This window comes from Procambarus clarkii, chromosome 23 (assembly GCF_040958095.1).
Source record: "Procambarus clarkii isolate CNS0578487 chromosome 23, FALCON_Pclarkii_2.0, whole genome shotgun sequence".
Taxonomy (NCBI): Eukaryota; Metazoa; Arthropoda; class Malacostraca; order Decapoda; family Cambaridae; genus Procambarus; species Procambarus clarkii.
This window is the reverse complement of record NC_091172.1, coordinates 25,222,374-25,238,561: the sequence shown is the minus strand read 5'-3', so window position 1 is coordinate 25,238,561 and position 16,188 is coordinate 25,222,374. Positions and strand designations below refer to the sequence as shown.

Sequence of the window (16,188 nt, the reverse complement as noted above, 5' to 3'; positions counted from 1 at the left end):
TGGTGAACACGTCGATGTCTGCTGCAGTATGGTGGACACGTCGAGGTCTGCTGCAGTATGGTGAACACGTCGATGTCTGCTGCAGTATGGTGAACACGTACATGTCTGCTGCAGTATGGTGAACACGTCGATGTCTGCTGCAGTATGGTGAACACGTCGATGTCTGCTGCAGTATGGTGAACACGTCGATGTCTGCAGCAGTATGGTGAACACGTCGATGTCTGCTGCAGTATGGTGAACACGTCGATGTCTGCTGCAGTATGGTGAACACGTCCATGTCTGCTGCAGTATCATTTCAAATGATAAGCTGAACATTCCGGTGTCGTTCACAGTACCATGATAATCCTCCAAAGCCTGATACAGTAAGATGAACTAACATCACCAGTGTTAAGCGCTAGCTGGATGAACACTCTTACCAGTATATGGTGAACATTCTACAGGAGGTGGGTGAACATTATAAAAGAATCGGAATAACCATTCTTTTCACCGCACCTGTGCCAGGTAAGTCCACTACGGGCTCACCATAGCCCGTGCTACTTGGAACTTGTTCCGAGTAGCTGAATCTATAACAACAACAACCATTCTATTACAGCAGGTTACAGTAGGGTGAACACCGAGCCTGCGAATATCCCAAGGAATGAGACTGTGATGATCGGCTGGTGGCACATATTCACATGGACGGCCGGTATTGATTCTGTCTTCCCAGATAACTCCCACGCACTCACACTCACACACACACACACACACACACACACACACACACACACACACACACACACTCATGTACTGAGACAAGCCGACACAAACAAGCCGACACAAACAAGCCGACACAACAAGACGAAATAATCATGCTGACTGTTTTGTCTTGTACACTGGAGGAAAGACCAGACATGATAACGACGTACAAGATTATAAGGGGAAATTGACCTAGTAGATAAAGAAGCAGTGTTCAGAGTGAGGAACAGTAGAACGATGGGGCGTAATTAGAAACGTTCAAGGCAAGTGGGAGAGGGGGGGGGACCTTCGACAAGCCGTTGGCTTCCTGTCCTCGTCGAAGTAAAGGTAAATCAGGTAAACTGGAGACACAAATAAGTCACAGAGATGTCACAGAGAATTTCAGTGTAAGTCGTAAATAAGTTGAATTGACTAGATGAGGAAGTCGTTGAACCCCCCAGTTCGATAGTTTCAAGTTTAGAGCTTATTGTGCTCCCTGTACTTACACTGTGAGGGGGTAATAGGTATCTGGGGCATATACTGAGCTCAGGAACTGAAAACCAAACTTCATTTATCTAAGCAAGTTATACAGCCTTGATGAACTAGATACAAAGTTTAATGTATGTTAAGAATGCCGTCACACACACACACACACACACACACACACACACACACACACACACACACACACACACACACACACACACACACACACACACACACACACATACACATACACACACACACACACACACTGTTCACAAGTTGAGAGGCGGGATCACTTTGGGCGCACAACCCAACTGGTAGACATAATCTCTTATAGATATAGATTATGGGTAATATTAATGCTGCATCCATATCTACACATTACGCAACAACCTTATGAGGAGAATACAAAGAACCAGATGCAAGAGCAGTGGGACAGACTCGAGGAATGACCTGATAAGCACCAAGTTTGGCGCCTTTAAAACCAACTCTATCATGCTGCGAACAGGATTTGATGGTAGACGACACACATAATCTCCTTTAGCTACTGGAATGTACCTAGACCCCGATGCTATCAGCAGCATGTCAAAGACTGCTTATTGCAAATAATGCCTTCAAGGTTTTGTAATACCAGGTACATCAGACGATTCTCAAACTTTCAGAGGATCACCACCAGATTGGTCCTGAAGGACATGAATTACGAGGAATGGCCAAATGAGAAGTTCCCTGCGTGTGAGGAGATGAGGTGTGCACGGCCACCAGCCGCCCGCCGCCGTGGGAAGGAAAGGTCCAAATGGACACAGATGGAAGCTGAACACTCAGATGATTGACGGGTGGCATTAGAAGTGGAACTTGTCGTGGTAGTGGAGTGGTGGAGCGAGCTAGGAAGACAGGAAGTGGGTGGTGGCTGGGTTGTGGATGTCGACGGTAGATATGGCTGGTTGGCTGTGAGTAGCGGCTGATACATGTTCGTGGTGGGTGGGTTGGGGGGCGTCGACGGGTAGTTGGGGGGCGTCGACGGGTGGGTTGGGGGCGTCGACGGGTGGGTTGGGTGCGTCGACGGGTGGTGGGGGCGTCGACGGGTGGTTGGGGGCGTCGACGGGTGGGTTGGGTGCGTCGACGGGTGGTGGGGGCGTCGACGGGTGGGTGGGGGACTTCACGAGGACAGGTGGTCGGGTTACCTGTGTTGTGACGGCCGTGTTATGAAATGTGGGTCGTGCTCATGTGTGCGCTTCCCACACTATCGGCCACTGTTGTGAAGAACCCACCTGCCGCCCTCTTTGTTTGTGTGGCTCCCTGCCAACCTCCCCTGGTGTGTGGTCTTGTGCCCCAGCAGGACCTCATACCCTCCCCTGGTGTGTGGTATTGTGTCCCAGCAGGACCTCGTACCCTCCCCTGGTGTCTGGTCTTGTGCCCAGCAGGGACCTCACTTTGATTAAAAGTTTCTTCAGTTGGGACCAGGCTTTTCTAAAGTTGAGACTAGATCTTTCTTAAGTTTAGGCAAGGCCTTTTTCAAGCTGGGACCAAACCATTAATGAATGTTTTTAAGACGTTTTCAAGTTCTATCCAGTGTAAGTTTTAATTGGTATTAGAGGCACATATTGAGACACGAGTGCGACCCCGTGTTAAGTATTGCGGCCAGTTGTTTGGAAGGTCACCCTGGAGTGTGGGTTGAGCACTCGCTCACTGTAATGTGGAGTAGTACAAGTGTTGAGCTTCATCAAGGCTCCACAGCAAGTGATTCCAGAACACCAGGTGATTCTATGCAGGGTACCAAGTGACTCCATTACTACATTACAGGCACCGTAATAGAAGGGTCCAATATTGTACTAATAGTTATTTGTCTCCACTAAATTACAGAAGACCCACAAAATAATAAGCCATAAATAGTATTGCGTCTGTTACAGTAATAGAAAGAACAGCTTCAGGTGCCGTTTGGAATGACTCTCGACTATTAATCATAGATTGGCACGTTCAACAATGCCAAAGTAGACTGGGAGACCAGATAGTACATGTAGCATGGATGTATGGAGAGATAAACTAATGGAAGCAGCAGTGATAAACTCTCTTAAGGGATAATGACGAGTCAGAAAGAATCTGTATTTATTTTGAATGCTAAAAATAAGAGAAATAATTTTAGAAGATCCCGTTGAAACGAGTAGTCACTAAATACTGATATTTGAGCATCTGGTGAAGAATGGATGACCTGATCAGGATGAACAAACTTTGGCATCTTGAGGTTATCTTGAGATGATTTCGGGGCTTAGCGTCCCCGCGGCCCGGTCCTCGACCAGGCCTCTTTTTTGTTACACTTCCCAGGAAGCAGCCTGTAGCAGCTGATTAACTCCCAGGTACCTATTTACTGCTAGGTAAAAGGGGCATGAGGGTGAAAGAAACATTTTGCCCATTTGTCTCCGCCTCCATCGGGGATCGAACCCTGAACCTCAGGACTACGAATCCGAAGCGCTGTCCACCCAGCTGTCAGGCGTTTTTTCCTTTGGCATACCAAAGGAAAAAGTATGAAACGTTAAATAAAAGTTCATAATAGGATTGCCATGCAAAGCCGTTCTTAATGAGACAACACAACACATGATAGACTAACTCGCTCTTTTTGACAAGCAATTGACAAGTTTGTCCACATCTCTAAAAGAGGATAATGAAAGACACAGTTTAACCAAGACTGTAATGTGTGGTTATATCACAGATCAGTTGCGACACAGGATATGGGAGGACACATTCACAGAGAGTGGCCGGGACACCCGAGTGAGCGACTCAACACCAGCAGGTCCGTGAGGACGTCTCCGTCATAACTGTCAGAACATGGATAGTAGAACACCTGGAGAGGCGTAACTTTTTAACCGAGAGCCGACATGAATCTCAGATGAGGCAGAGTATGCCTGGCGAGCCTGATTGAATTCCTGAATATACTTGAGGTTCACCATCTCTCTCTAGTGGCCTCGATGGGGACAGGAAGCTGGAGGGTTGTTAAAGAAGCAGTCTTGAATAATCCCTTTGGGCTCGTTCTCCACTCACAATCGGAAATCCCGCGTTCGGATCCCAGGCGGGACAGAAATGGTCGGGCAAGTTTCCCAGTTCACCTAGCAGTAAATAGGTACTCTGGAGTTAATAATCAGCTTGTTGTGGGGTCGCATCCTGGGGGAGGGTCTCTAATTCGAGTTTGGAGTGGACCTCGATATAAGCCTAACGCATGTATACAGCCTATATCTTTCCCCGAGAAAATGAATTGTTGTTCCTAATTTCTTTTCAACTACAATAATGTCTTGGTATTTATGCCTTTGGCGGGTATGCAGTTCTATGGATTTATAACCGTATGGGTGAAAAGTCATCTCCTGTTTGCTGTATTACATTCATTTAATAAGTCACCAAGGTACGGCTAGAGATGGAGAGATTGGTGAATTATCTCTTTCTAGAGATCTAGATGATCAAAAAAGTCTTTGCCAATGCCATAAAAGGCTGATTCATAAGTTGGAAAAGCAGGCTGGGATATTTAGGAAGTTATTTTTACTAAATTATTGAGTATCTGAAAACCTAGAGAGGTTATGGGTGACGTGTCTAGATCGAGGGAAAGTACGTCAACCGTACTTGGACGACTACTCTTCCTGATTTGTGTAGACGACCTCCTGGAGCAGGAAGGGTCGTACATGTCACTGTAGGCAGACGATGCTGAACTCATTTATTTTTGTTATTAACAAGTTTAGGCATTCACAGTTGAAAAAGGTAAAGACTAACAATGACTGCCTGAAACTACATCAAGGCTAATATAGGTGTAGTATATGACAACAGTGACCAATAGTAGGCAGACAAATGGGTACTGGACTTAAATTTCACAAATGTCAAGAAATAAGGTGTAGGAGAAGGGACTAAGACAGAGGAAGCAGCTGCAGGAATCAAATAACATCAGCAGTACACACAGAAATCACAATTGCGTGATGCATCAAATGAACAAAACCATGTCGTAGCTCACTCGATTAAGGCAGCGTCTGGGATGCTCTCGGACGTAGGTTCGAATCCTCGTCACGGCCCTTGTGGATTTGTTCATTTGATGCATCACGTAATTGTGATTTCTGTGTGTAAATCCCAAATGAGTTTGTGTGCTTACAAATGGAAGTAGGTCGATCTTATTAGTTCATGATTTATATTGTGGTATTTGTTACTCAATGTTGCATTGAGTAACAGAAGATCTTGAAGATCTTCAAAACAGAAGATTTGTTCATTTGGGATTACGTTTTAGTATTTCTGCGACATTGTCTTAATTATACTTAACGTATTTAGTGATCCCGTATTCCTAAGGTTTCCCAACGTCAAGAAAACGGTCCATTTAAAGTGTCCACTCCTAACCTACCAGAGGACCTAAAACAGAAAACGAGACAGTACGTCACTTTCGCGAGCCGCTTCCATTTTCTAGTACGACAATTTGTGTTGGCCTTATGTAACGCACACGAGCGAAATGCGACGTTTACTGAACTTGCTCTGGACGCCACGCCGTGAGGCGTCAGTACTCGTGTACACACAAGCCTTGGTATTGAGCTACTTTACGATTCGTTATCTCTAAACAATTAAATTTATCTATGCATATAAATATATCTACTTATTTTAATACAATTAATCATCATTTTGAGGTGCTCAAAGGGAAACTTACCGTGCACGGGTAGATGTCCTGAGGCTGAGGACACATGGCGCAAATGATCACCGTGTTTCCATTGGGTCGTGCGTGGGTGGCGACCGGTGTATGGCGCTGCGGGTCCTTGCTGTGAGTCTCCTGCTGAAAACGACCTGGGAAAGCAGGAGGTAACACCCTTGGAGCTCCGTCTCCCTGACCACTACCAGGAAGGACAACTCGGCCATCGACGAAGGCAGGAACGATGGCTTGCGCCGCCACCGAGCACATGAACACCTTCACCCACATAGTTCGGAGCTACTGGAGGTACGTTGAGTGTAGCAGGAATATCATCCGACGGGCATGTACGGTAGGTCTAAACACAAGTCAGAAAGTTTTGCGTTGATGTTAAAGCCCCGCTGGCAAAAAGCTCTAGCCTAATATTTTAAATGCGCCTCTCCAAATCAATTAGATCAAAAGTCTACGAGAGGGTCATGAGAATGGAGCGTTCGTCAGCGAGTCAGTTGCACAACTTGGCGCCGAGAGCTGGGCATCATTGTTTATATGGCCAGGGTGAAGTGGGTATTCAATCCAGCGACCGCAGACGGGTGTGGGGGAGAAACACAGTGGTAACTATAGCACACTGCTTGTGGTCTACCATGGTGCCTTGATAATCACGGAAGGGGCGTCACACTCCCGTTTACTAGACTGTGCTGAGTCCCACCGCCATCCTTCTTGAAGATCCAGATTTGGGTTGTGGCTGTGCTGCTTTTTTGATGTACGTTTGACTCTGGGAGTGACAGCTGTTGTATTAGAGGCGTGCAGGGGCGTGCGTGGGGAGGTGAAGCGTGCAGGGGAGCTGGTGATCTCTGACCACCGGGGGGATACAGGTTATCACCGTGTTGGTCGCTGCCTCCCCGTATTGTTCAGTGGGAGGTGTGGAGCAAGGCACGTACTCCCTCGCTCCTCACCCTTACACCTCCCTTCTCTGACTTTCTACAGTTACACGCCCTCTACAGCCACACGCCCTCTACAGCCACACACCCTCCACAGCCACACACCCTCTACAGCCACACGCCCTCTACAGCCACACGCCCTCTACAGCCACACGCCCTCTACAGCCACACGCCCTCCACAGCCACACGCCCTCCACAGCCACACGCCCTCCACAGCCACACACCCTCCACAGCCACACGCCCTCCACAGCCACACGCCCTCCACAGCCACACGCCCTCCACAGCCACACGCCCTCCACAGCCACACACCCTCTACAGCCACACGCCCTCCACAGCCACACGCCCTCCACAGCCACACGCCCTCCACAGCCACACGCCCTCCACAGCCACACGCCCTCCACAGCCACACGCCCTCCACAGCCACACACCCTCCACAGCCACACACCCTCCACAGCCACACGCCCTCCACAGCCACACATCCTCCACAGCAACACGCCCTCCACAGCCACACATCCTCCACAGCAACACGCCCTCCACAGCCACACACCCTCCACAGCCACACACCCTCCACAGCCACACATCCTCCACAGCAACACGCCCTCCACAGCAACACGCCCTCCACAGCCACACACCCTCCACAGCAACACGCCCTCCACAGCCACACACCCTCCACAGCCACACACCCTCCACAGCCACACATCCTCCACAGCAACACGCCCTCCACAGCAACACGCCCTCCACAGCCACACACCCTCCACAGCCACACACCCTCCACAGCCACACGCCCTCCACAGCCACACATCCTCCACAGCAACACGCCCTCCACAGCCACACACCCTCCACAGCAACACGCCCTCCACAGCAACACGCCCTCCACAGCAACACGCCCTCCACAGCCACACACCCTCCACAGCCACACACCCTCCACAGCAACACGCCCTCCACAGCAACACGCCCTCCACAGCAACACGCCCTCCACAGCCACACACCCTCCACAGCCACACACCCTCCACAGCAACACGCCCTCCACAGCAACACGCCCTCCACAGCCACACACCCTCCACAGCAACACGCCCTCCACAGCAACACGCCCTCCACAGCCACACACCCTCCACAGCAACACGCCCTCCACAGCAACACGCCCTCCACAGCCACACACCCTCCACAGCCACACACCCTCCACAGCAACACGCCCTCCACAGCAACACGCCCTCCACAGCCACACACCCTCCACAGCAACACGCCCTCCACAGCCACACACCCTCCACAGCAACACGCCCTCCACAGCCACACACCCTCCACAGCAACACGCCCTCCACAGCCACACACCCTTACATTCTTACAGTCTTGTACTAGCACGCATAGCGTTTGCGGCAAGTCCTTAATCCTAATTTTCACACATACCCTCAGGAAGCAGCCCGTAGCAGCTGTCTAACTCCCAGGAACCTATTTACCGTTAGGATACTGGGGCATCAGGGTGAAAGAAACTCTGCCCATTTGTTTCCGTCTCCGCCGGGGATCAAACCCGGACCCTTAGGACTATGAACCCCGAGCGCTGTCCTCTCAGCCGTCAGGTCTCCAAACAGCCACAGACTCATCCAATGGGTTAGATGAGCACATTACACATGTATATCATAAACAGGGTTACATCAACAGCATATGAGAATATGTTGGCAATCTTGAGAACGTCGTTGTAAAACTTTAATGATTATTTCAAGGCATTCTACACAGCATATGCGAGACCAATAACGGAATATGCAGCACCGGCTAGAAATCCACACCTTGTGAAACATAAAACCAAAACTGAATAGTACAGAAATTTGCAACAAAATTAGTTCCAGAGCTAAGAGGGTTAAGGATAGGGGAACTAAATATCACAACCCTATAGGATAGAATAGTGAGAGGGAATATGATCACAATATAGAAGATACTGAGGTATAAACCAGGTGGACAAAAACAGATTCTTTGAATTGAGAAGAAGTAGAACAAGCGTACGTGAGTAGAAACTGGACACGCACATGAGTCGAAGGAATGTAAGGAAATATTCGTACCCTGTACGGGGGACGGGGGGGGGGGGTCAACAAGTAAAATGCACTGAAAGAACAGGTTGTGGAAGCCACCTCCATCCACAACTTTAAGACCAAATTCGACAAAGAATTTGAACGTCAGAATAGTTAAATTATAACGCAGCATGTATAGCAAGGTTAGTAGGCTCAGTAACCTACTAATAAACAGCTAGACCTCACTTTCCCGTGGTCACTGATAGGTGAGTACGAACACACAAAAACATGGAAATGTGAGAGCGCAGTGGGCTCAGTCGTTGGTTCACAACCGAAGATTGTGTGTTTGATCCCCGCGGCAGTAAAGACGCGTTTGGGCAACGGTTCCTTTCATCTGATATCTCTTCCACCAAGCAGTAAATAGGTACTGATGAGTTAGACAGCTGTTGCGGGTTGCATCTTGGAGATGGTTGGTGGATGGCCAAACAGATATGATAAAATAGGTCGGGAGTCATTACATTAGAAAACCGGCAGTTGGAAGGGCGGGATTCAAAAGCTAACAGCTCGATTGTGTGGGCACAAATAGGTGAACACACACACACACACACATGAACATATACACACGTTGCAACCGTGTCACATATGTCACATATAATGTCACAGAATGTCATATATATATATACTTATTTATAAGCGAAATAGTGACTATAAGCAACAAGTCATATATGCACTGTCTTGTGCGAGAGCGGGTTGCACAAAGCCAATTCCTGTCATGCCATCTTCAGGTTCTTCTCGACAGGATACAGGTCCCAGGGGCCCTCCTCGCCCGAACCACCCATCACACCAGTGCGTTAGGTACACACTATCTCTCTCAATTACAATAGCTTGCGGTATTGTCAGGCACCCACTGCTGATAGCCCGAGTGCCAACCAAACCCGATATCTACCTCGATAATTAGCATTGACGTCAGTAAAGTCACCACAAGTGCGCGCCATCTCTTCCCTGACACCAGAGACTGGCTGGGAATCCGGCTCTGAAGACCTATTTTGTCTCACCTTCATTAGAGATCAAGTATAGACTATAGACTACCACTCTCTCTAAGGCGGTCCACCGTCTTCCTGCTCTCACTGAGTATTCCTCGGTCCCTTTGCTTTCAGTTTCCACGTGTCTCGATCTCTTCCCTCTCATACCAAATAGTACATTCCCTGTCCACTTTGTCATTCCTACCATGGAAAGTAGTTGTTCCTGCCTACTTTGTCATTTCTGTTAGGCAGTTATTTCTACTGTCATCCCACGGTAAACCGACTTTGCCTATCAACTTTTGATCTCTTGCATTTCTTTGTCTCCTTTCGATCTTATTTACTTTATGAATGTGAATCTAATGTTCAGGTCTCGCCTATTTCCCGGGGTCCCTTAGGTCTGGGACCACGTCATACATGGAGTGGGTTTTGGGATTTATTCTACTCCCAAAGCCCGGGCTGGGTCACGGCTTGACTTTTGATAGCTTGGTCCAACAGGGTGTTGCTTGTAGCGCAACCCGTTCTCGCACTTTCTTATAGTCAATATTGACTTATTAAATACCTATAATTGGCTAAGTAATAATTGTAATTACGAAGCAATAAGATGCTTATCTTAACATACTAAAAAAAAAAAAAGAAGGTTAGGTAAGGTCGGTGTTTTCTATGAAGCTTTTCAAGGTAAACTAAAATATTCACAATAAATTAGTATGTCACATATGCACTTATTTAATAAGTCAATATTGACTTAAAGAAAGTGCGAGAACGGGTTGTGTAGCGGCCCACAATAGCAATAACAACTTTTAAGGTCCCATACTTCTTGCAGGAATGCGTCTAATTTTTACTTAGTCTATTTTTGTTCCGGCAGTATTTATGCTTGTTGAGTTGGCTCACCTCTCGAGTAGTACTCACCTAGTTGTACTTGCGGGAGTTGAGCTCTGGCTCTTTGGTCCCGCCTCTCAACTGGTGTACAGATTCCTGAGCCTACTAGGCCCCATCATATCTACATTTCACGTCACAAAAATGATGTACCAAATTGCCCGAGCCTAACCTCCTCCGTTCTATCCTAAGTCCTTATACTGACGTCTCTTCCAAGTGCTATATAGTCGAAGTGTCTTAGTGCTTCTTCTTGATAATTACCTTACCTAACCGAGGATCCAATAATAGAAAATAACAGCCTGTCAATTAAGCGAACTGCTATGATTTATAGTTCATTACATTTCGACAGTGGGGATTTTTACATCAAAATGCAATGTATAAATTATTTGAGAGGACAGGTTGATGCTGTGGATCTCTGATACACATCAGAGGTTCACAGCATGTGCGTATGGCACTTCTGCTCACTGGTTCTATTCTGCATATCCTACTGTATTGTTCCCTCCATTAAGTCGTTATTTTACTGTATAAATTTGGGACCTCGCCTTCCTGTATCTTTCATGTCTATATACTGATACCTCTCTCGTTTCCTTCCTAGATAGGACATTTTAAAGCTAAAGCTTTGAGACAGTCCAAATAATTTAGACGCATTATCATCTTCAAGTGGGCCGTATATGTTCTCTCTACTCCCTCTTGTTACATAATTGCTCATCAAATCTGGTAAGCACTGCAGAGTATATATAATATATATAAGTATTTTTTCCTATGGGGAGGACCATAGCATTAGGGATAATTATACAAGAATTATTCCATATAATTTCAGGATTGGTCTCACTCACATGTTCATATATTTTGAGCTTTGTCAGCCGCATCAAACAGACCATTTGTGTACAGTAATATGGATTTTTAGATTTATGCCTCTTTGGCCATAATAAACTATTACAATCGTTACAAGGAATCTTACAGATTCCCGCACCTTAGCTTTTCTTTTATAAATACATATATACAATATACATTTACTAATTCCTTGCCAACTTTATTTGCATAACTGAAAATGATTTTTTTTGTACCCATTTTGCTTAAATTCTTAGCAGCATGCTCTTATGTTAGAACTATATGGAATGACCACGCTGTTCTTAGAAGCGATCTCCTGCTGCCTAGTGGAGTTATCCTGGTAGAAATTTACCTTGGCAACTTTGAAAACTTCGCCCTGGAACCAATTAGAGTATCCTACTTTATTGAGTAAATACCCTAATTGGTTCATGGGTGAAGGTTTAAAAATTGCCCAAGTAAATTTCTACCAGACTAACACAACTAGGCAGCAGGATGGAAGGGAACTATCGGGAGAAAGTGCCAAGCCATTACAACTATATAGCGCTTAGAAGGAGTCGGGATAATGATTTGGGATGGGACGGGGGAAGAGGAATAGTGCCCAACCACTTGGACGGTCTGGGATTGAACGCCAACCTGCATGAAGCAAGACCATCGCTCTACTGTCCAGCCCAAGTTGTTGAACAAGATTGCCTCTAAGAACAGCTTGACCATGTCCAATAGTTCTAACACTGAGCATACCACTAAGAACTAAAGCAAAATTGGTAAAAAAAAATTCATTTTCATTTAAATGAAGTTGGAAAGGATCTTGCTTTCTCATTACATTTTCCCTCGTCACTTAAGGTTTTTTTTTAGGTTTATTTTTTTAAGCAAAAATACAATATTCACAAAGCACTGTAAGAAGAAGAAAAACAACAACATTATGATCAAATATTTATTAACAGGAAATTTCTTTAATTTCAGTTTTAAACTTGTGTATTTCACATCTGAAAAAGTGTAATTGTACAATTGCCGTAAGAGATATCAAGCTGGAAGTGGTGTATGACCTGGTACTCTTTGTCACAAAATGTGATTGTATATACTGTATAATTTATTTTAAACATGGCAGCAAATAAATAAAAATTCCCCACAACAATGAAATCCCTAATGTCTGCTTTTTTTCTTGTGCTTTCGCGGAGGAGATCTAGTGTGTGATCTCCGTTTTTTGGGAGAGCGTGACCTGTGTCTTCTGGAACTAGGAGATCTTGACCGAGTTCGATGACGAGACCTATAAAATAAGGAAAGTGTAAAAGATCTTTTCTTTGGCTACATCTTCTGGCATTCTATCTGGCAAGGGAAAGGCCAAGAGAGAATATCAAAAGATATATCCATCGAAGATTCACCAAGTGTCTGTAAAATAAAACCATTTTTTAATTCTGTTCATGGAAGAGAAAATGATAAGTGTCAAGTAAAAGTGTGCAAAAGTAGATAAAAAAATATATGTAGTATGTATAAGGTGGAAATAAAGTAATAAAAAAAATGTGTAAGATTTTCAAGAAGGCCTGGTACAGTGGTAGTGCCAGGTAATTAAAGAAACAATTATACCATTATGTGTATGGAAAACCTTCAAAATACTACTATTCAATTCAGAAGAAATTGCTTGCTTATCAAAATGCAAACTACTTTTGTCACTGTTTTATCACTGTGCAATTAAATAACACAAACATAATGCTGCAATGCTTTTCCAAACTAAATCCCTTCAAGAACTTTCCAACAATATGTTCTCAAACCACTGGCCTGATTCTTTATGCACAAGCTTCCATTTCCTGGATACAAAACATTGTTTATGTGGTATCTCCTCACTAATTTTCATTATTACCAACACCCTTACCCAGTTTTTTATTTTCAGGAGAAGCATCAGCGTGGACATGGTATGGAGGCAATCTAGGAAAAAACGAATGCTAAAGGTATTTAATAATTGTTTAATATGCATCAAAATTTGTATTATTGTTTCCCCTGCTAAATTCTTATTCAATCAGATTGCTCCAGAAACCTTTGCAACCTACGCAACATTCAAAATCCTTTCGAGTCTTCATATATTTTTCAATGCAGTTCCTCCAAACTTTCTATGGATGAAAAAATATTGTAAAACACAACATAACCTTTAACCAAAATGTTACTCACTTGTGGGGTGACCTGGACCTCTTTGTGGGCCTTCTCTCCTCAGGCGTTGAGCTACGACTTCGATGACGATGATGTCTTCTTTCACTCCCTTCTTCTCTCTCAATCTAATTCATTAAACAAAAATAAAACATTATATGAAAATGTATGGGATAGATGAGGCAGTTTGTGAGGTAGGTAGGAGTGAAGTAATAATGAACCTTAGTGAAAACAAATATAGTTAAAAAGTTGCATAAACATAGTTTTGTTGGACGAATCAGGAGAAACTAGGTAGAATAGAGCCAGAAAAATAATACATTAGAATTTGGAGCAAAGTGGAGTATGTTTGAAATTAGCAATAGGAAAATCGAGACTAGCCAAGCTGGTGCACAGCAGCATAGGGAAGAAAATAACAGGACCACATCTTCTTGCCTTAGTATCATTTGTGCATTAAGCTTGAATGGTCTCCAAGTTAACATGCATCAGAAAACTCTTTACCTCTGAAGGATTTGAACTGGACAGCCAGGGCTTCATGCCCCTTGGCGTGTCCAGTACTGTTATGCATAAATGATACTCGTGTGGCCCCAACACGACGAAGTGATTTGATGAAATATCTGTGTCCAAAATGGTCACCGAGAGCTGTCGAGAATTGGGTTAAGGGTCAGACAACTTCCAATTCTGGGAACAGTCAGTGTGGCCTAACGGTAGTAGTACAGGACTGTGCACAGTCAGTGTGGCCTAACGGAAGTAGTACTGAACTCGCCAAGGGACATGAGCCCTGGCTATCTGTGTTCGAATCCTACAGGTTTAAAGTTTTCTGATACACACACATTATTTTTATATTATATATATATATAATATATATATAATATATATATATATATATATATATATATATATATATATATATATATATATATATATATATATATATATAATATATATATAATATATATTACACACACACTGCTTGGGTAACAGCTTCTTCTCCATATGAACCTACCCTGTCTTTGCGCCCTGGAGATCACTCCAGACTGACAACCAGAGCGCAACCCCATAGTCTCCTGAGACTGATGGATGCCTACTACTACTACTACTATATATACTGTATATGGTAAACAACAGAAATACCAGGAGTGAGCTCTAGAGTTAATGTAATTTATGCTAACTCTCTGGATTCTTTGAAATAACTAAGCCCTAATCCAACCTGGATACCTGGAGGGTTCTGGGAGTTCTTCTACTCCCCGAGCCCGGCCTGAGGCCAGGCTCGACTTGTGACAACTTGGTCCAACAGGCTGTTGCTTGGAGTCGCCCGCAGGCCCACTTCAGCCTGGTTGGTCCGGCACGACTTGCAAGAACTCATCTAAATGCCTCTTGAATACATCCACCTTTGTTCTGGCAATAACGCTAATGCTTGCTGGGGTGGTGTTGAACAGCTGTGGACTTCTGATGTTCAGTATTCAGACCCCTCATAATACCACATGACTAATGTCAACTGCTTTTCCCATTATCAATTCAAGGAATTTTCTTAAAATAGATGTTAAGATGACTGCACAGAAAAAACAATGGAGATACGATCAGAATATACAAAATACTTAAGGGAATCGACGAATTATTGATAGGCAAGTGCCAAGAAGAGTATGCTAGTAAAAGCAACATTTGTATATGCGAGACACTATCCCAATGTACCATTCACTTGGAAAGCAGATACAATTCTGCGAGTGAGTAAATACATGACAGTGATGTTCAGACAATTTTTCAACAATATTAAAAACTAGATAAGAGGAAGCTCTTACTTAGATGTAAGAAGATACATTGGATGAGAAAATCTTTGTAGAGAAATGACAAGTAGCTTCCATTAGTACATACAGGCCCCATACACAAACATAGAACTAATGACAACACAAATGTTTTTTTTGGCATACATCCCAAATTATATACGCAATTGAGACAATAATCCTTTGTTCTCTTTTCTAACATTTGCCTACCTTTTTCAGCATTTTGTGACGATAATGAGCTACTTGTCGGTGGATGGAGTATCCAGGTTTAAGGGAACGGAGACCCTGCTCTAATTCATCTTGATATTGCAATACTCTAACTTCTATTTCACGTAATCTTGCTCTTCGTTCTTCACTAACATCTCTAAACAGTGAATAAACATTAATTACAAATTGTAAATTACATCCAAACAATACATTAATAATGTCCATTAACCCAGAGAAACTGTGGCTAAAAAAAAAAAAAAAAAATCATATTCATAACCAGACCGAGTTTGATAATAGAAAACCATTTTCATACACTAAAGGTCAAGTAAACATGTCTTCATAATCCAATCCATACATGAAAATGAGTGATGACATTTTGACTTGACAGGGGTCCAAAATAGACTGAAATGTCTTTACTTTCAGGGGGGTCCAGGACAAACTAAAATGTTGCCACCTTCAGGGGACTAGGATCGACTAACATGTCAACACTTTCATGTATTTGGGGGTTGGGTTATTGGTTTTCAGTTGCATTATAACGACTTATTCTCTGCAGATGTGTTCATATTT

General features: G+C 44.3%; 2 protein-coding genes across 2 annotated transcripts in view; both read right to left on the bottom strand.

Annotated features, from left to right (window-relative positions):
- LOC123763932 (uncharacterized) overlaps positions 1-6,690 on the bottom strand; it is a 44,768-nt gene extending 38,078 nt beyond the window's left edge. Inside the window, exon 1 of the mRNA XM_069329748.1 lies at positions 5,861-6,690. Within this exon, the coding sequence (XP_069185849.1) occupies positions 5,861-6,127 (267 nt within the window). The 5' untranslated portion in view covers positions 6,128-6,690. The remainder of the gene's footprint in view (positions 1-5,860) is intronic.
- A 5,727-nt stretch (positions 6,691-12,417) lies between these two features.
- The window catches only part of LOC123763931 (U2 snRNP-associated SURP motif-containing protein), a 35,633-nt gene continuing 31,862 nt past the window's right edge, over positions 12,418-16,188 (bottom strand). The window contains exons 21-23 of the mRNA XM_045751248.2: positions 15,625-15,778; positions 13,661-13,764; positions 12,418-12,764 (exon numbers count right to left, since the gene is read on the bottom strand). Of these exons, the coding sequence (XP_045607204.1) occupies positions 12,641-12,764; positions 13,661-13,764; positions 15,625-15,778 (382 nt within the window). The 3' untranslated portion in view covers positions 12,418-12,640. The remainder of the gene's footprint in view (positions 12,765-13,660; positions 13,765-15,624; positions 15,779-16,188) is intronic.